The sequence below is a fragment of the Trichechus manatus genome, unplaced genomic scaffold (genome assembly GCF_000243295.1).
Source record: "Trichechus manatus latirostris isolate Lorelei unplaced genomic scaffold, TriManLat1.0 scaffold00041, whole genome shotgun sequence".
Classification (NCBI taxonomy): domain Eukaryota; kingdom Metazoa; phylum Chordata; class Mammalia; order Sirenia; family Trichechidae; genus Trichechus; species Trichechus manatus.
The window spans coordinates 16,232,984-16,254,409 of NW_004443977.1; the positions used below are offsets into that span (position 1 = coordinate 16,232,984).

Consider the following 21,426-nt stretch of genomic DNA (forward strand, 5'->3'; position numbering starts at 1 on the left):
GCCATCCACTCCTGGCTCTTCTTGCTTGGTGGTGATGAGTTCTCTCCCTCTCTGCCTGCCTCTCTTTTATATGTCAAAAGAGATTGAGTCAAGATACAACCTAATCCTGTAAATTTTGCCCTTCCTCATTAACATAACTTCCTCTAATTCTGCCCCATAAACATCCTAGAGGTTAGGATTTACAACACGTAGGATAATCACATCAGATCATAAAATAGTGGACAACCACATAATACTGGGAATCATAACCTAGCCAAGTTGACATATATTTTGGGGGAACACAATTCAACCCATGACATGGCCTGATGTGGGTTTTGCATATCCAGATTCAATACAAATGTATTTAAGTCTATTTAAAAGTAGACTTATAGTTCTCCATGAGCAAAGAAAAAGGGGAGGACAATATAGATTATATGTCACTGATCTCTCATAGTGAGTCCTGGTTGTACAATGGTTAAATGCTGGGCTGCTAACTGAAAGTTTAGCAGGTTGAAACCACCAGCTGCTTTGTTGGACAAAACCAAAAAACAAATCAGTTGCTGACCAGTCAGTTTTAGCTCTTAGCGACTCTATAAGACAGGGTAGAACAGCTCCATAGGGTTTCCCAGGAGCAGCTGGTGGATTTGAACTGTTAACCTTTTAGTTAGCAGCTGAGCTTGTAACCACTGTTCCTGTAAAGATTATAACCTGTCCTATAGAGTCACTAAGTGTTGGAATTGACTCAACAGCATACAACAACAAGAACAACAATCTACCAAATACGGGAAACCTGGAAAAGGAGTTGATACTGCCTTTTCAGACACAGCATAGGGGGAGGAGAGGTGATGTATCCTGAGATGATAGCTCTCCAAGTAGCAGGAAGTCTTCAAAGACTGGGTTGTGCTGAGAATGGAAGAAATTTTGAAGTAAAAGAGCTGAACAGAAGATTTAAAAGGGTGGTTGGAGAAGACAAAATAAAGTATTGGAATGAATGGTGCAAAGACCTGAAGTTAGAAAACCAGAAGGGAAGAACATACTTGGCATTTCTCAAGCTGAAAGACCTAAAGAAAAAATTTAAGCCTCACGTTGCAGTACTGAAGGTTTCTATGGGCAAAATATTGAATGAAGCAAGAAGAATCAAAAGAAGAGGGAGGAACTACACAGAGTCACTGTACAAAAAAAATTGGTTGATGCTCAACCATTTCGGGAGGTAGCATATGATCAAGAACAGACGGTATTAAAGGAAGAAGTCCAAGCTGCACTGAAGGCATTGGTGAAAAACAAGGTTCGAGGAATTGGCAGAATACTGACTGAGACATTTTAACAAATAGATGCAATGCTGGAAGTGCTCACTTATCTATGCCAAGAAATTTGGGAGACAGCTACCTGAACAACCAACTGCAAGAGATCTGTATACATACGAATTCCAAAGAAAGGTGATCCAACTGAATGATGAAATTGTTGAACGATATCATTAATATCACATGCAAGTAAAATTTGCTGAAGATAATTGGAAAATGGTTGCAGCAGTACATCAACAGGGAACCGCCAGAAATTCAAGCTGGATTCAGGAGAGGACATGGAGCCAGGCATATCATTGCTGATGTCAGAGGGATCATGGCCAAAATCAGAGAATACGAGAAAGATGTTTACCTATGTTTCGTTGACCATGCAAAGTCATTTGACTGTGTGGATCATAATAAATTATGGATAACATTTCAAAGCAAGGGAATTCCAGAACACTTGTGTTTGTGGGTAGCCTGTGCGTAAACTAAGAGTCAGTCATTTTAACAGAACTAGGGTATACTGCTTGGTTTAAAATCAGGAAAGGTTTGTGCCACTGTTGTATCTTTTCAACAGACTGACTCAATCTGTATGCTGAGCAAATAGTCTGAGAAGCTGGACTATTTGAACAAGAACCTGTCATCAAGATTGGAGGAAGGCTCCTTAACAACCTGTGAGATGCAGATGACACAACCTTGCCTGATGAAGTGAAGAGGACTTGAATCACTTACTGATGGAGATGAAAGACCATAGCCTTCCTTATGGACTGCACCTGAACATAAAGAGAACAAAAATACTCACAACTGGAACCAATAAGCAACATCATGATAAATGGAGAAAAGGTTGACGATGTCAAGAATTTCATTTTCCATGGATCCACGATCAACACCCATGCAAGCAGCAGTCAAGAAATCCAAGGACACATTGCATTGCAAATATTGGCTGCAAAATTCCTCTTTTAAGTGTTAAAAATCAAAGATGTCAGTTTGAGGGCTAAGCTGAGCCTGAACCAAGACATGATATTTTCTATCACCTAATATGTATTCAAAAACTAGATAATGAATAAGGAAGATCCAAGAAGAATTGATGACTTTGAATTATGGTGTAGAGAAGAATGTTGAATATGGCAGGGATTATCAGAAGAATGAACAAATCTGTCTTGGAAGAAATATAGCCAGAATGCTTCTTGGAAGGGAGGATGGCAAGACTTGTTTTATGTACTTTGGAGACGTGATCAGGAGGGACCAGTCCCTGGAGAAGGGCATCATGCTTTGTAAAGTAGATGGTTAGTGAAAAAGAGGAAGACTCTCAAGGAGATAGACTGACACAGTGTCTACAACAATGGGTTCAAACAATGATTGTGAGGGTGGCACAGGACCAGGTAATATTTTGATCTGTTATACATAGAATCACTATGAATCAAAGCAACTTGAGAGATCAGAAATCTGTATGTTAAACATCACCACATATCTTTGGATCTTGTGGGTACACTAAGCCTACTATTAACAGCAGTCTAGCTATTCTATGAGTCTAGGAAAAAATATTTTAACGTACTTATTAAATGCTAACTTGTTTAAGTTTAAATAAATCAGGACTTTGTTTTCTAGAGACAGAGCTTGGCATAATTAACTGGTAGTTTGAAAGCACAGATAGAATCTCAGAATTTTGGAATTGACTTTACTTAACACTCTTTCATTTTACAGATGAGGAAACTGAGGTCCAAAGGACTAAGGTAACTTATCATCATATTGATTATATAGTAGCTCTGATATCAGACATTTTTTTAGAATGTTTAACATTTTCTTTCTTTCTTTTGTATTTTTTAAATTGTTCTTTCTTCTACAGAAATTAGTTTGTTCTGTAATATCAGAGACTTTTGATAAGAAGAAGCTTAGTAATTATGACATCATAGTCTCCGGCTTTAGACCAGCCAGTGGCTTCCCACCCAATGTCCTGCGAGGTTCTTCAGAGTCCAATCTGGCCTAGACTTTCACTTTCAACTCACATGTCTTTCCCATTTTGTCTGCTCTACAGTCATATGGACTTCCATTCAGGTCCTCTCATTACAGGGATTTTGCCTTGCTGCTCTCTCTGGAATGTTCTCTGCTTGCCTCTTGCCATCTTTATCTAGATCCTATTCTTCAGAGAGCTGGTCAAGCATCATATCCTTGGAGAAGTCTAACTACCCTGTTCTCATGCTAGCTTAGTTTTCTTTACTCTAAAATTTTACAAAATCTTGTTCATTTTATTTTTTAGAGGACTCACATTTGTTTGTAGTTGAAATCTTAAGTTTTATTGTGGCTGTCTGATTCATGTCCATCTCTTTCACATAACTGGAAATTCCATGAGCATCAGGGATCATGCCCATTTTTTCTCCCTATTATATTCCCAATGCCTGTCACAGTGTATGTAATGGAAGAATGGATGGATGTATGGATAGATGGATGGATGGATGAATGGATGGATGTATGGGTGTATGGATGAGTGGATGGAAGGAAGGAGGGAAGGAAGAAAAGAGGAAGAAGGAGAAAGGGAAGAAGGAAAATGACTTCTACATAAAAAAGCATCTCCCTGTAGTTTTTATAACAAGTAGTTTTGCTTAATAACTATACTTACATTACCACAGTAAGTTACACTTAAACAGTCAAGTTCCACAAAACCTCCAGTGACTTAAGCATTAACTCTGCTACATTTCAATGTGTGTGATGAGATGACTTTGATTAGAAATTCCACTGATTGAAAGCCAGATACCTCAGTTGTGTCCTGGTCCTGATGATTCTTCTGTAATTTTGAGCAAAATCACTTTAGCTTTCTGTTTTGTGGAATCATCTGTGAAAGTAAGGGTGTAGCCTGGGGTTTTCTGAGTAGCTTCTGGGAATCTGTGAATTTACTGATTACTATGGACCTTCTCTTAGAAATATTCAGCACAGTGAAATTTATTTATTAACAAACTTCTATATATATGTGTACATATATATGTATATACATACATTTATCATTTCAGCTAATGATAAATATGTAATCAGTCTTCTAAAATGGTTTAATTTATCCACTTCTAGTAAGATACTAAGTATGGGGACATTTTTGCATGCCAACACTGATCATACATATTACCTCACATATCACAAAAGTAAACAATTACCACGTGTCAAATCAATGTTTTATGTCTTATCAGTAATTAAGCCTCAGGGAATAAGTTTTTCTTTGAGAATTAGAAGAAGGAAGGGATAGTTTTGGAGGGAGTGATCTTTGACAAGTGCAGATATTTAAGAGGCAAAGGACTTTAGCTTGCAGTAAGGATAGACGTTGTTGAGAAGAACGTTTCTTATTTAGCAATAGTGCCCAGGGCCTTGAGAACGTACACCATGTCCCTGGAAAGTTTCCTCTGTGTTCTGTCAGCCTGGGGTGCCAGTGTCAAAGTTGGAGTCTCAGGGCTTGTCACTCTGCCTGCAATCTTTAGCCTCTTGTTGTTATGGAGTCCTCCCAGTCCTGCCCAGCTCAGTCCAGCCCAGCCCAGTCCAGGTGTCTTCACTCTGACATTCGTCCCCCTACTCCACCCAGGAGGAGGAGGAAAGAGGAAAAAAAGAGGAAAAATACAAAATAAAAAAAATTATACATATATATACATGTATACATATATATTTTTATGTATATATATGCCAGTTGTCGTTAGAGAGGAGAAAAGATCTAACTCACCCTGTTGCCAGCCTTCCCTTCTTCGGTGTAGTTACCTTTACCTTTCTTGTGTTGACTTGATAGTTAAGGCTTCATTTTACAGGGAACGCATTTCTCTTGAATCTATTCCCTTTCTTCCATAGTTGTCAACCTGCTTACATGCCCTTGAGCTTTCTAGAAATAATGATGTCTAATTCAGTAGGTATGTGGTGGGAGGCGGGAGTGCTGAGTTCTGTATGTTAAGAAAGCATCCTACAGTGTAACTTCTATCTAGGGTTTAGGATTGTTGCCTTGGTATGTCAAGTGTTTTCTGAATGTTTTATTACAGCCAGAATGGAGGAATGGCTGTGAGAAGAGAAGGAAGTAAAAGGAGAGAGCAGAAATGGTGGGTAGAAAAGCTAAGAAAGTTTCATTGAGGCCCATAGAAAGACTCAGAATTCTTTCTGCACCAAAGAACTTCAGCTGTTTAAGTCACACAAACATAGTAGCTCTATAACCCACTCTTCTGAGCCCTGGTCCAGGGTTTCTCGCCTAGTATGCTTTGAGATAAACTAAGCCTGAATCAGATTCCAGCTCAGGCTGGGGGTGGTGTGGGAGTGAATTTACTGGAGCAAACATGCTGAGTCTCCCAGGAGACGCTTACAGTGGACTGATGCCCTCGAAGAACATTAATATAAAAGTGAAGCAAACAGAAAAGCAAAATAAATGGAAAAGCCTTTAAAAAATTATCCATTAATGAGTTAGTGGAATGTTAAAATATGTAGTAACAAATGTACCCAAGATTAATTCTGCAGTCTGAAGGTAAACTATATAATTGATAGTTAAAGTTTGAAGATTTTCTTCCTTAAACAGCATTTAATATTTATACATAATAAAATCTGAATGATTTAGATTTAAAAGAAACATATGTCTCTACTTTCCATTGGCCAATTGTATTGAGATGGTTTCCCATGCAAGGTATTAGATGCCTCTTAACACTTTTATATGATCTTCTCCTGCTCCCTTGTGGAGAAATGTGGCTTTTGTGAGGCCTTTGCCTGGGGTAGATCTTCATGGACAGAAGGCAGCAGGTGAGGATGAAAGCCACTGCTTCCATCTCATTAGAATCACAATCAATCTAGTGCCATGATTGTTGTTGTTAGGGGCCATCAGGTAGGTTCTGACTCATCCTGACCTGCTATATGAGAGAAAGAAAAACTGCTGGATCCTGCACCACGCTCGTAATTGTTGCTATGTTTCAGCCCATTGTTGCAGCCACTGGGTAAATCCATCTCATTGAGGGTCTTCCTCTTATTCAATGACCCTCTACCAAAATAATGTCCTTCTCCAGGGACTGGCCACTCCTGATAACATGGCCAAAGTCTCCTCATCCTCCCTTTTAAGGAGCACTCTGGTTGTATTTCTTCCAAGACAGATTTGTTTTCAGGGCCTCTGCTCCTCTTGAGTTGCTTCTCATTTCCAGAGGAAGTGTTTTATGGTGCCCCTTGACTGCCTGAGGACCCCAAGGGTAGCATCCACTCTTTCCTACCTTCTAATCTGCACTCCCACCAGACTTAAAAGTATCCACAGAGGTCCCAGCCATGCTTCTTATATGATCTAGAAATTGCTATTATAAATAATATTCAAAAGGAACTGAACTGTTCAAAATCTCCCTTTCTTTTCAGGTAACAAGCCCTAACATAAGAAAATGACATTAATGATGTAAATTTAAATACCAGACTATATTTAAGCAGAGACTCTCTTACACACAAACCAGTCCACTTACATGAAATCCTTTTCAACCTTACTGTAGTATTTCTGACGTTTCAGCATATGCACAAGAATAGCAAAAGCCTCTTTCACTGCTTTAGTACATTCGCTGTTATGAGCAGACAGAATCCTTCCAATTACTTCATTGTACTCTAAGAATATGAAAAAGAAAAAAAAGTACATTTAGTATGGTTTAATTGTAACCATTTATAAGATATAATTCTTTCAAGTTTGCAATTACCTCTGTTTTATAATATGACAAAGTTAAGAAATGGCAACATTAAATGATTTTGCCAGAATGCCAATAAAAATCACTAATAAACAATGACTTACAACCACGCTCTGCAAATCCTCGTGTATTCATCAACTGGAACATGGTTCTACTTGTTAAAAGAGGAAGGGAGAGAAATGCCTCAATGTTACAGCCTTCAGATTTATTGGACCAGATAAGATTCTATCAAGGCTACAGGAACCTGAACTGGAATGATTACTGAATATTTGTTAACTTTTGAAAAGTTCAAGTATTAAAGGAAAATTTACTTCCTTTTGTGGGGTGAGGGAGTTTATTTTTGTTTTTACAAGAAAAACTTAATTATGTAAAAATTTTATACTTTAAGCATTTTAATGGGAATATGTACTCAGAGGCCCAAATTGCCAACCACAAGTGTTTGTCTACCTGGAAAAATCATAAGGCCGTTAATTATAAATGGTTTATCATAAAGTCAGGTAGTAGGAAGCAAAATTGAAAGGCAACTTCAAAGTAGGAAATTTTTGTCCTTCAAAAATAAGAGCTTGTCCTTTACTTCTTTGGAAATAGCTATATCATGAATTCTTTTACAGTCAAATCAACAGCTAAGACTTGTCACATCATTTCCACCCTTTAAAAAGCTATCACCCATTATATGGCTGTAAATATGGATACCAAGTACCAACTGTGGGTAACATATATATCTTTCCTGGAACCGTATCATATGGGGAGGGAGATAGACTTAGGCCATGGTTTTTATGGTAATCACAGACATACAGATACTTTTCTTATTATATATATGTGTATAAATACTATGTCTATACATATATGTGCATATATACATATATGCATATATAGGTATATATATATATATACCATAAAAACCAAACCAGTTTCTGTGAACCTGATTCCCACTCATGATGACTTCATGTGTGTCAGAGTAGAGCTGTTCTGTTGTCCATAGGGATCTCCATGGCTGATTTTTCGGAAGCAGATAGCCAGAGATTTCTTCCAAGGTGCCTCTGGGTGAATTTGCACCTCCTGCATTTCAGTTATCAGCTCAGGTCATTAACCTTTTGCCACATCCGGGGACTCCCATACATAGATAATACTCACCATAAAAATTAAGTTTTGCTTGAACAGGTGCACTGCTGCCCACTGCTGCAGCAAACAGGTTGGGGTATTTTATTCTCGACCACACTGCAAGGGAACCACCATAAGAGCCGCCAAATGTAACCCATTTATTTTTGGTGAGTCCCAGTTTCCTTGCTATTTCAGTTCGGAAGTTGACGATGTCACCCAAGGCTTGCCTGCTGCTGAGGTAGCGGAGGCTGGTAGTACTCAGATCTCTATAATTAAAGGATAAATGCATGCTGTTTGTGGCAATAACTAAAGTAGAAAATATGCTGCTTAACATCAGCTTGACTATAAAGTAAAAGTGTATATTTTGAAAACATATTGAATATTTATTCCAGGCCCAACTTGAACTTTGAATTAGAATAACCTGAGTTACAGTGACACTTAAATGCAGGAGTTAGCAATAATTGTTAGAATTGTTTCATTTTAATTATGTCATTTCCTCTTGTCACCATTGTGAAGAAGCTTGAAATGCTTGTCACCACCCATAAGGTAACCTTTCTCCACACACTGAAATGAAGCACAGCTATCACACTGTTACCCTGACTCAGAGATAAGCCAGTTTTAAAAGGGCTAAAATGTCAGTGATTTATTTGTTTCCAAGGCATTACAAAAACCTAGTTAATTGTGCTGATGCTATTTTCCATTCTTTCTGGTTTGCTGCTACAACCAGACAGAGCCCTATTTGAATCTAAGTTTCTCATTATAAGAAAAGTAAATAAAATTTGTTGTTTACTTTTCAATGGTGTTTCCTCCATGATAAGGTTTCTTGTAAACTTAGGATGTCTTTAATCTTCATTAGTAAAAAAGAAAAGAAAATCTCCCCGCCCTTAGAGGATGCTGTTAGTAGCTGATCACGAATATAAAAGTAGACAAGGACACATTATTTACAAAGAAAAAACAGAAATGGCCAGCAAATATGTGAAACTGTTTAGCCCTTTCTATTGTCAAAGTAATAACAATATGAGTATTTTTCCCCCCTTATCAAACTGGTAAGATTTATTTTAGTATTCAGGGTTGGCATGGATGTGATGAGTTAGGCTCAGTCCTGTACCGCTTGTGGAAGTAACGAGTGGTAGAATCATTCTGAAAACAATTTGTCCTCATATAATAAGGGCTTCAAGAGGCAAAACAATAACCTTCGTTCAGCAATTATACAACTGAGAAGCTACAGAAGAGTCTTTCTCCCTAATGTTCACTCTCTTTTTCAGCTTTAGGAAGCCCTGGTGGCGAAGTGGATAAGAGCTTGGCTGCTAACCAAAAGGTTGGCAGTTCAAATCCAACAGCCAATCCTTGGAAACCCTATGAGGGAGTTCTACTCTGTTCTATACGGTCACTATGAGTGGGAATCAACTTGACGGCAAAGGATTTGGTTTGGTTTGGTTTGGTTTCAGATTTAGGTAATTAAAGCCACATCTTTTAGCTGGGCCCAAAATAAACACTACATGTCCCAGCCACCCTTCGAGCCAGACGTGAAGTTGCTGATTAAGTTCAAGCCAATAGGAAGTAATTGGAAAAGTATAGATAAGATTTACTGAAACAATCATAGAACTCCCCTACTTTAATTCTAGAGTAAATTCTCATATCCTTAGATTCTCCCCCAAATTACTCAATCAAAGACCAAAGTCTATTGTAGGTTCTTTCTAATACCCTCTTTCTGAGATGCAGCACAAGAAGTTAATTTGGATAACAAATTATTTTCTGTAACACAGGTTATTCCATTTCTGAAAAGCAATTTACTTCCTTAGAGAGCTTAATAAAGAAATCTCAGACTTCAAACTATTCATAGGCTATCATTATATCATTAACACACACATAAATCAAAGTTTCTAATAAATGTAGAAGTGATGGAGCTATTGGAGTGTCACCTTACTACCAAAAGTTAAGAGACTTGGAATTCAAAACTCAGCAAGAAAGAAGCAGGTGAAACTTCCAGCAATTATTAGTGTGTCATGATAAACGGTACCAAGAATTATGACTCATATTAAAAAGGTATAATTCCACGGACACTACTCACATTCTCAGCGTTGTAAAAATCAATACTTACTTTTTATTTTAATGACAATAAGATACCTTAACATTAAATTGGCTTTACCATAACCTTCAGGGGTACTTTGTAAACTTCTTTCTATTTCCTTGACTTCATGTAATGAACAGTTTGTAAGCAAGTAAGCTAAAAATATATCTTTCCACTGGAGGAAAGGGCAAAAATAGTAAATGGCAAGAATAAGCTACTGAGAGAAAAAAAGATCTCATATTCTTGCTTCTTGCTCTGCCACTGCAAGCTGAAATTTAGTATGACATTGAGTTACCTTTTAATGTGTTGTTTTAACAAAAAGGTCTCCCCAGTTTCCATGGGGAGAGTAATTTTCGTGGTTTAAAATTCTACTGGAGCAGAAAAAATATAATAATTATGAAATTTTGTTTAAGCAAGTTCAGGAAAATACAAAATCTCAACATGAAATTGTAGAACTTGAGGAATACATTTTACTCAAAGGAAATTTCATATCAATTTTTTAATCAAGAAAGTCGCTTCTATCCCAAACCTCCACCTACAGTTTTTCTTTCTGATCATTTGAATTTTCAAAATATTCAGCTTCCTGCAAGAGGAACATATTTAGATTTAACTGCCAAAATTAAAAAGAGAGAGAAAATAGCAACAGCAATGAGAACAACCCCAAAAAGGAAACCCTTAAATTTACCCTGTTGGTTGGCTCTGTCCATAAAATCTGTGTTCCAGAAGTAAGAAGAGGGCACCCAGCCTCTCAGCATATGTATTCCAGGTAAAGTTTCTTGATGTGGAAATTCCTGTGGCAGCCCCCTCGCCACTGAGTATCAGAAATACTGGTCCTCCAGGTTTGTAGAAGGCATCGTAAAGGAAATATCTCTGTGAAAGTAAAAATATTCTAGTAGGTCACTAAACTCACTAGGCCTTATGATTTGTTGGTGGTTTCTGATACCTGGGTGGCAGCATACTTTGGTTTGTCAGATTTGAGTTATGGTCCTGACGTCCCATCTAAACCAGTGACATTGGCGAAGGCACCGAGCGTACACACTGGACAAACTGATTTTTTGTTTTTGGTGGTAAAATAGACATAAAATTGGCCATTTCAATCACTTTCAAGTGTACAATCCAGTGGCATAAATCACACTGACAACGTGCAACCATCACTATTATTTGTTTACAATTCATGCTAGTATTTCAAATTCAAATTTAGAATATGAGATTCTTCCTTGAATTTATATTTGTGGCTATTTCCTTTCACTCTGAAAATTTGGGTTCTTAACAACATTAACATAATCAATTATTTGCTTTATACCAACAATATGTAGTAATACACATTAGAATAACAATACCAGTATTAAAAAGAGCCATGGTGGTACAATGTTTAAGTGCTCATCTGTTAACTGAAAGGTTGGTGGTTGCAACCCAGCAGCTGCATCAAGGGAGGAAAGACCTAGCAATCTGCTCCTGTAAAGATTACTGTCTTACAAACCCTACGAGGCAGTTTTACTCTCTCCTATGGGACCGCTATGAGTTGGAATCGACTCAATGGCACACAACAACAACAATAATATTAAAACCAACAGTATGATTGTTGACAGCTTTGATTTCTTTACAGTTGTGTATGTCCTCAGGATTTATCCCACAAGAGATATAAAGTCAAAGTACTGAGCTTTCTATTCACTTTAAATAATTTTTCTGGTGAAGCCACAGACTTAAGACACAATTAGATTCATTTGTTTCATTTTATTTTCAATTTTAATTGTTTTATTGGAAACGTTCACATAGTGCCAAAGCTAACCACCCCTTGCCATGCATCTGTCAGTTTGTCATCCTGTGGGGACTTGCATGTTGCTGTGATGTTGGAAGATATACCACTGGTATTCAAATTACAGCAGGGTCACCCAGAATGGACAGGTTTCAGCCGAACTTCCAGATTAAGACAGACCAGGAAGAAGGATCTTGTGGTCTACTTCTGAAAAAAATTAACCATTGGAAACCTTATGAATAGCAGCAGAACATTGTCTGATCAAGTGCTGGAAGACAAGCCTCTCAGTTTGGAAGGTACTCAGAAAACGAATGGAGAAGAGCTGCCTCCTGAAAGTAGAGTCAGTCTTAATGACATGAACGGAGTCAGGCTTTCAGGCCCTTCTTTGCTGATGTGGCAGGACTCAAAATGAGAAGAAATAGCTGCAAATATACATTAATCATCAGAAGGTAGAATGTACAAAGTATGAATCTAGGAAAATTGGAAATCATCAAAAATGAAATGGAAGATATAATCATCAATATCCTAAGCATTAGTGAGCTGAAATGGACTGGTATTGGCCATTTTGAATAAGACAGTCACATGATCTACACTATCAGGAATGACAAATTGAAGAGGAATGGCATTACATTCATCATCAAAAAGAACATTTCAAGATTTATCCTGAAGTACAATGCTGTCAGTGATAAGATAATATCCATACGCCTACGAGGAAGACCAGTAAATACAACTATTATTCAAATTTACTCACCAACCACTAAGGCCAAAGGTGAAGAAATTGAAGATTTTTACTAACTTCTGCAGTCTGTAAGTGATCAAACATGCAATCAGGATGCATTTATAATTACTGGTGATTGAAACGCAAAACTTGGAATCAAAGAAGAAGGATCAGTAGTTGGAAAATATGGGCTTGGTGATAGAAATAATGCCTGAGATCGCATGATACAATTTTGCAAGACTAACGACTTCTTCATTGCAAATACCTTTTGTCAACAATATAAACAGTGCCTATACATGTGGACCTCATGGGATGGAATACACAAGAATCAAATCCACTCTATCTATGGAAAGAGATAGTGGAGAAGCTCAACATCATCAGTCAGAACAAAGCCAGGGACTGACTGTGTAACAGAGCATATGTTGCTCACAAATAAGTTTAAGTTGAAGCTGAATAAAATTAGAACAAATCTACGAGAACCAAAGTATGACCTTCAGATTACCCCACCTGAATTTAGAGACCATTTCAAAAATAGATTTGACACATTGAACACTAATGACTGAAGACCAGACGAGTTGTGGAATGACATCAAGGACATCAAGCATGAAGAAAGCAAGAGGTCGTTAAAAAGACAGGAAAGAAAAAAAAGACCAAAATGGATGTCAGAAAAGACTTTGAAACTTGCTCTTGACTGTAAATTAGCTACAGCAAATGGAAGAAATGATGAATTAAAAGAGATGAACAGAAGATTCCAAAGGGCAGCTCATAAAGACCAAGTGAATTACTGTAATGCCATGTGCAAAGTCCTGGAGTTAGAAAACCAAAAGGGAAGAACACGCTTGGCATTTCTCAAGCTGAAACAACTGATGAAAAATGCAAGCCTCGAGGTGCAATAGTGAAAGATTCTATGGGCAAATGTCTGAAAGACTCTGGAAGCATCAAAAGGAGATGGAAGGAATACACAGAGTCATTGTACCAAACAGAATTGGTTGACATTTAATCATTTCAGGAGGTAGCATATGATCAAGAACCAATGGTACTGAAGGAAGAAGTCCAAGCTGCACTGAAGGAATGGGAGAAAAACAAGGCTCCAGGAATTGACAGAATACCAACTGAGGTGTTTCAACAAATGGATGAAGTGCTTGAAGTACTCACTCATCTATGCCAAGAAATTTGGAAGACGGCTATGTAGCCAACCAACTGGAAGAGATCCATATTTCTGCTTATTCCAAAGAAAGGTGATCCAACAGAATAGGGAGATTATTGAACAATATCAATAATATTACATGCAAGTCAAATTTTGCTGAAGATCATTCAAACCCAGTTGCAGCATCACATCTACAGGGAACTTCCTGAATTTCAAGCCGGATTCAGAAGAGGAGGTGGAAAGAAGGATATCATTGATGATGTCAGATGGGTCATGGCTGAGAACAGGAAATACCAGAAAGACGTTTACCTGCGTTTTATTGACTGTACAAAGGCAATCAACTGTGTGTATCATAACAAAGCACGGATAACATTTCGAAGAAAAGAGAATTCCAGAACACTTAATTGTGCTCATGAGGAAACTGTACATAGATCAAGAGGCAGTCATTTGAACAGAACAAGGGGATACTGCATGCTTTAAAGTCAGGAAAGGTGTGTGTCATGGTTGTATCCTTTCACCATACCTATTCAATCTGTATGCTGAACAAATAATCTGAGAAACTGGACTGTATGAAGTAGAATGGAGCATCAGGATTGGAGGAAGACTCATTAACAACCTGTGATATGCAGATAACACAACCTTGCTTGCTGAAGGTGAAGAGGTCTTGAAGCACTTACTGATGAAGACCAAAGACCACAGCCTTCAATATGGATGACACCTCAACAGAAAGAAAACTTAAATCCTCACAAGTGGACCAATAAGCAGCATCATGATAAAAGAAGAAAAAATTGAAGTTGTCAAGGATTTCATTTTGCTTGGATCCACAATCAACATCCATGGAAGCAGCAATCAATAAATGCAATGACGCACTGCATTGGGCAAATGTGCTGCAAAAAATGTCTTCAAAGTGCTAAAAAAGTAAAGTCACTTTACCTACTAAGGTGTGCCTGACCCGAGCCATGGTGTTTTCAGTCACCTCATATGCATGTGAAAGGTGAGCAATGAATAAGGAAGACTGAAGAAGAAATAATGTATTTGAACCATGGTGTTGATGTAGAATACTGAATATACCATGGACTGCCAAAAGAAGGAACAAATCTGTCTTGGAAGAAATACAGCCAGAACGCTCCTCAGAGGCAAGGATGGTGAGAATTCATCTCACATACCTTGGACATGTTATTAGGAGAAATGAGTCCATGGAGAATGACATCATGCTTGGTAAAAGAGAAGGTTATTGAAAAAGAGGAAGATCTTCAATGAGATGCACTGACATAGTGGCTGCAACAATGGGCTCAAGCATAACAAAGAATATGCGGATGTAGCCATTTCAGGCAGAGTTTCATTCTGTTGTACATAGGTTCACTATGAGTCAGAACCTCCTTGACAGTACCTAACAACAACAACAACAAAACTAAACCTGCAAAACTTAGTATATTCTGAGAAAACTGAGATAATTTTTATTTCCTAAAACTTTTACTTCTGTCTCATTTTATGTAACTATTTTTACTAATTTTTTAAATGCATTTTTCTTTACTTTTTGTAAATGCATATATTTCATTTTTCTCCTTTTCTTAGATTAAGTGCCATTCTGCTATTTTCATATACTATCATATATTGGAGGTCATTACATAGCAATATGTAAAGATGTTGAAATATTCCTCACTCTCTTTTACAGCTACTTCATATTTTCTTGTGTGGATATACCATGATAATTAAACTAGCATTCTATTGATGAACATTTGATTTATTTTCCATCTGCTCCTATACTAATGGTGCTGCTATGAATAGTTTAACCACAGTAACTTGAAAAATTACATAGGAACCTTAGGGGGCAGTGAGTTTATCTTAATGGGGAAGGAATAACTCAGAAGAGGCGGGTGAGAATGATTGCACAACTGGAGGAATGGAAAAAATGTTACTGAATTGTACATGATGAAACTGTTGAATTGGTGTATGTTTAGCTGTGTATATTCTCAATAAAAAATAAATAAAATGAATTATAAAAAAGAAACATAAGGCTATAATATCACTAATAAAAGTAGAAAAGTAAAGGAGAAAAGGTGGAAAGTTTTAGTGCAAAAGAGACAAAGGATTTCATCTTTTATAAAGTCATAGAGAGAAGAATTAAGAATAAAAATATTACCAGTCAAAATCGAGTTTATTGCAATATCTTGTCGTTTTGACTTTGGAACCATGTAAATATTTTAGCTAATTGTAAGACAAAATTGAATTTTACAAAGCCTATTTTTAAAAATAATAAAATAAAAAGAACAAATGATATCTTACTAGTCACATAACCACACGGAGAGAAAAAATTCGGAGTGACTGTTGGAAAGCCAGTAATTTAACTGTATGTACATCTTTAGAAGAATCAACCTCATGGACAAATAGACTGCAAAGAAAAGTTTTAATGATCTTTCAGTAATTATAATATTGATGACAGTGTTGGTATTATTCTGAGACTTCTGTGTAAGATGAGGTAAAGAAAAGGAACGATTGTGTTATGTTCTAAATCTGTTATACTTACTGTACTTTTAAAATATGGTAAAAAAGAGAATAAGTTAAGCATTTATACTGTCTTTCCAATACAAATTTTGTCACCATGTAACCAAATAATAGATGGAAAGGCTCTTTTATACATGTATTCTGGCTAATCAATGAAGAATGATAAAATTAGAATCTTGTCACTTTGCAAGCCCTCAAAAAATTGATAGATCTAGGCATTGGGCATCAACAGTTTCTACCATAATAATAATTATAAAAAAGACATTTCAGGCATTACATATTTCTACATGAAACAACTTTCCATTATCTATGAAGTAGTCTTCTTCCCACGCTCTCAAAAAACAAACAAAGAAACTGAATTGCAGCAACCCTCTAGTTCTAGCAACCAATTTACAGAAAATTTATGCAACTGGGAAAGCAAACAAAACAAAAAATAACTGAAAATATTCCTCCAAAACTAAATGGTTCAGTGAAGGATGGCATGTCAGCTCAGCGAAATGTTCTCAAACCAAAAAACCAAACCAGTGTTCATCAAATTGATTCTGACTCATGGTGACTGCATGCGTACAGAGTAGAACTGTACTTCTTAGGGGTTTCAAGGCTGTGACCTTTCTGAAGCAGATTGCCAGGTTTTTCCAAGGTGCCTCTGCGTGGGTTCAAAGCGCCAATCTTTCAGCTAGTAGTTGAGTGCTTAACCATTTGTGTCACCACACCCAGGACTCCTGAAAGGTGCTCAGGCCCCTCTAGAAACTACCATTGAGTTGATGAAGCAGAAGTTAAAGTTATAAATTAATATTTGGAGAACTAGGATTTGAAGTACTTGCTGATGAAGATCAAAGACCATAGCCTTCAGTATGGATTACACCTCAACATAAAGAAAACAAAAATCCTCACAACTGGACCAATAAGCAACATCATGATAAATGGAGCAAAGATTGAAGTTTTCAAGGATTTCATTTTACTTGGATGCACAATCAACACCCAATGAAGCAGCAGTCAAGAAATCAAATGATGCATTGCACTGGGCAAATCTGCTGCAAAAGACCTCTTTAAAGTGTGTAAAAGCAAAGCTGTCACCTTGAACACTAAGGTGAGCCTGACCCAAGCCATTGCGTATTCAATCGCCTCCTATGCCAGTGAAAGTTGGATGATACATAAAAAAGACTGAAGAAGAACTGATGCCTTTGAATTGTGGTGTTGGAGAACAATATTGAATATACCATGGACTGCCAAAAGAACAAACAAATCTGTCTTGGAGAACTACAACCAGAGTGTTCCTTGGAGGCAATGATGGTGAGACTATGTCTCACATACTTTGGACATGTCAGGAGGGATCAATATCACAGTTGGTAAACTAGATGGTCAGTGAAAAGGAGGAAGACCCTCAATGAGATGCATTGACACAGTGGCTGCAACAATGAGCTTAAGCATAACAATGATTCTAAGAATGGCGCAGGACCGGGCAGTGTTTCATTGTGTTTTACATAGGGTTGCTGTGAGTTGGAACTTGATGGCATCTAAGAACAACAATAGTTTGGTAGTCAGAATACAAAATTACATAGAACTTATGTTTCAGTTGGATAAAATGTAAAATGAAAGATAAAAATCCACAGAAACAAAAAAATTTAAAACTTGTGAGCTTTATTCATGTCTGTGAGATTTGAGTGAAATTACTTTTAACAACAAAACTAAAAACAAATATTAAAACTGATGTAAGGATAAACAAGAGCAAGAAACATGAATTAAAAATAAACCAAGATTATTTATTTAAACCGAGTCCAGGTTTGAAGGTATGGTAAGTGATCTACCCTCCCTCCTCTCGAGATGTGTATTCCACTAACACACCCTATAGCAGCCAGGTCTGTGTCCCTCAGGCAGTGACTTAAACATGTCCTGTCCTTTGCTCAAAACCTTTCAGTTGCTCCACATTGTTTCCTGGATGAGGTCCAAATTCCTTAACAAGGAGCTGAAAGCTCTTCACTATCTGATATCCAAATGGAGCAAACATTTTAGAAATTCTCTGTTTGGACAGAGTGGAAAGAGCATTGGGCTAAGAGTCAAATAACCAGGATTCTAATCTCAGTCCTTTTACTTATTTGCTGTAGACAGTCCTTGTGCAAACCTTTTAGTCTCTTTGCAATCTCAGTTTCTCCCAGGCATAATAACACTTCCCTTCCTACACTATGGAGTTGTCTTGGAAATTGTGATGGATTGAATTGTGTTCCCCAAAATATGCACCCCACGGAAAAAAAAACAAAAACAAACCATGACTGTCGATTCGATTCTGATAGACAGCGACCGTATAGGACAGAGTTGAACTGCCCCATAGCGTTTCCCAGGAGAGGCTCACAGATTCAAATTGCGGACCTTTTAGTTAGTAGCCATAGCTCTTAACCACTGTGCAACCAGTGTTCTGTTTGGAAAGAGGGACTTTCTTTTGTTATGTTAATGAAGTCATACCAAGGGAGGGTAGGCCCTAAACCTAATCACTCCTAAGTTTTAAAAAGAGCAGAATAGATATAGAGACACACATACAGGGATGAAGACAACCCCAAGGAATGCCAAAGAATATCAAGGAATGCCAAGGATTGCCAGCAGACACCAAAAACTAATAGAGAAGCTCACAGAAGGAATCGACATGGCCGAGAACCTGATTTGGATGTTTAGCCTCCAGAACTGTGAGAAAATGTATTTCTGGTCTTTAATGCCAAAAACAAATAAATAAAACAAGAAACATATCAGAATTCACCTTTGTAGCAGCCCTCTCTGGGTTTCTGCTAGCTTACTCATCTGACAGTATTTGGGCTTTGGCCAAGTACCCCCAGGCAAGTCTTTCAAGGCCCAATATAAAAATAATCATTGTAGAGGTGGGAATAACTATGATAAAATACTACCAGTAGTTAACCTCAACAGGCACACATGGTTGTCTCTCTATATCTAAATATATAGAAAATATTTCATAATTAAAACTAAAAAATGTAAAAAAAAAATACTAAAAAGTGCAAGGTGATATAAAGTACCTAGCACAATGCCTAGTACAGATAAAAATAATAATAATAATAAAAAAAAACAGAAGCCACATAGTCTGTTCTGACTCATGGTGTACCCATAAGTTTCAGAGTAGACCTGTGCTCCATAGGATTTTCAAGGCTATGACCTGTCAGAAGCACATTGTCAGGGCTTTCCTCCAAGGTGCCTCTGGGTGGGTTTGAACTGCATACCTTCCAGGGATTGAAAACACTCCCCATGTCTCTTCTACCTCCCAGACCTCAGCGGCACCCTCCTCAGTGCCTCAAGCTCAAACTATCCCACCCCTGTCATCACCTGCCCTGGTCATTAGATTTTACCTGTAACCAGAATCGTGATCTCTTTTTGCTGAAATGATCGAGCTTTTGATCGAACCAGTGACTACTATGGTGCTTCGCTGTGCTCGATGGATCACCCCGAGTTTGTCTCTTGAGGAAACTCTGCGCACAGGAACAGAAGAGCAGCAGAAGAAGAGACAGCAGCAACCACCTCAGAGCTCGGGCCATGGTGTCTGTGGGAAGCAGTTTCCACAGTTTGGGCTATTTCTACTGCAATCGCTTTCCCCTCACCCCAACCCCCTCCTCCCTGGGGCAAGACTGAGGAACATCATTATTAGATCTCAGCCCCTGGGGCTACCCGATCATATCTCTACCTTAAAGTGTAGGTGCTGCCATCTACCCCGCCTTCTGAGACTATGGGGACACTCTCATAGAAAAGGTCAAATGGGTGAGGGAGGAAAGATACCTGCTAGTGGCTTCCCCAACCCCCCACCTGCTGGGGTAGAAAGCCTGGGCTTATGGTCTGCGAACACCACCAAAGGAGGCAGCCCAGAGTGAGAGTGAGAGATGCTGAGAAACTCATCCTCTATTGAATAGTTACCTTGTCTTTGCTTCCTTGCCTCTTGCTGGGTCTTCTGGTAGGACTCCAAGACAGCATACATAGAATGACAGGAGAAAATGAAAGCCCGGATTCCAATCAGTGCAACAACTCTGTGCAGACCCAAGCATTGAACCTCCGATCTCGGTTTCACACTCCTGGTCCCTGTAATTCTCTCATTGTAGAACTGGCACTGCTATTGCTCTCCCATCCTAATCTTCATCACCACCACCATCATCATCCATGTTTCAATGTCATCACCACCATAAACATATTCTGAGATGTCCAAACTCTGCTGACCTCCTAGAGAGGTAAGACATTACCATAGCTTTCCTGTGTTGGAATATCTTGTCATAGAGTTAAGAATGCAACATCTGCACAGGACAGAGAGAAAGGCATAAGAGGAATAGTCTGGGAGAGCTTTAATTCAACATGTGGTTATGTCAGTATGAAAATGGAAGGTTTTAAATGGTGCAAGAATTCCCATGGAGGTGGACAGTGGGAGTGATGTCTTGAGTGCTCAGTGGCATTTTTTCATGCCAGCACCACTGGTTTGGATAACAAACTGCCTGGGTTTGAAGCTGCAGCTCATGGTGACCTTACATATAACACAACAAAACAATCCTGGGTCTAGCTCCATCCTCACAACTTTGGTATGTTTGATTTCATTCATGCAACCACTTGTCAGTCCAACTCGTGGAGGATCTTCCTCGTTTTCACTGACCCTCTACTTTACCAAACATGATGTCCTTTTCTAGCCATTGGTCGTTTCTAATGACGTGTCCAAAGTGAGTTTGACAAAGTCTCATCATTCTCCATCACTTCTAAAGAGCATTCTAGTTATGCCTTATATTTTATGTGTTAGCTATTGTTTTAATTATATGCAAAGGTAGTGCTTATACTAGGAGTTTTAGACCTGCTCTGAACCTAGATCTCCTAAAATATTTAACTGATCTTCAAGCCCCTCTGCAGAGAAATATTTAATTTAAGAGCAGAAATACCTACTTTCTCCTTAAGGAACCCTGACTCTTTTCTTTGAATTTTATCATGCAGCAGTTAAATGCTTTGTATGTTTCTGGTTCCATTTCCATCCAGCCTCAGAGACTCACGGAGGGTGGAAAGAAGCATTTGAGAATCAATCCCAGGAAATTTTCTTGTCCCAGTCTTTTAATTTTTTCCCCATAGATCTTCAAGGTTATGTATTTATTTGGACATTGACCTCAAACTAAAAATTCTGACTCTTTCATCATTTCATCAGGAAATTCTCCTTCCAGAAATGTAGTAATTTTTTTTTAATAATAATATTAAA

General features: G+C 38.0%; 1 protein-coding gene across 1 annotated transcript in view; it reads right to left on the reverse strand.

The window, feature by feature from the left end:
- LOC101346052 (thymus-specific serine protease-like) overlaps nucleotides 1–19,747 on the reverse strand; it is a 44,607-nt gene extending 24,860 nt beyond the window's left edge. The window contains exons 1-4 of the mRNA XM_023731203.1: nucleotides 19,562–19,747; nucleotides 10,145–10,263; nucleotides 8,051–8,454; nucleotides 6,704–6,839 (exon numbers count right to left, since the gene is read on the reverse strand). Coding sequence (XP_023586971.1) covers nucleotides 6,704–6,839; nucleotides 8,051–8,454; nucleotides 10,145–10,263; nucleotides 19,562–19,747 — 845 coding nt within the window. The remainder of the gene's footprint in view (nucleotides 1–6,703; nucleotides 6,840–8,050; nucleotides 8,455–10,144; nucleotides 10,264–19,561) is intronic.
- Between the last annotated feature and the right edge of the window lie 1,679 nt (nucleotides 19,748–21,426).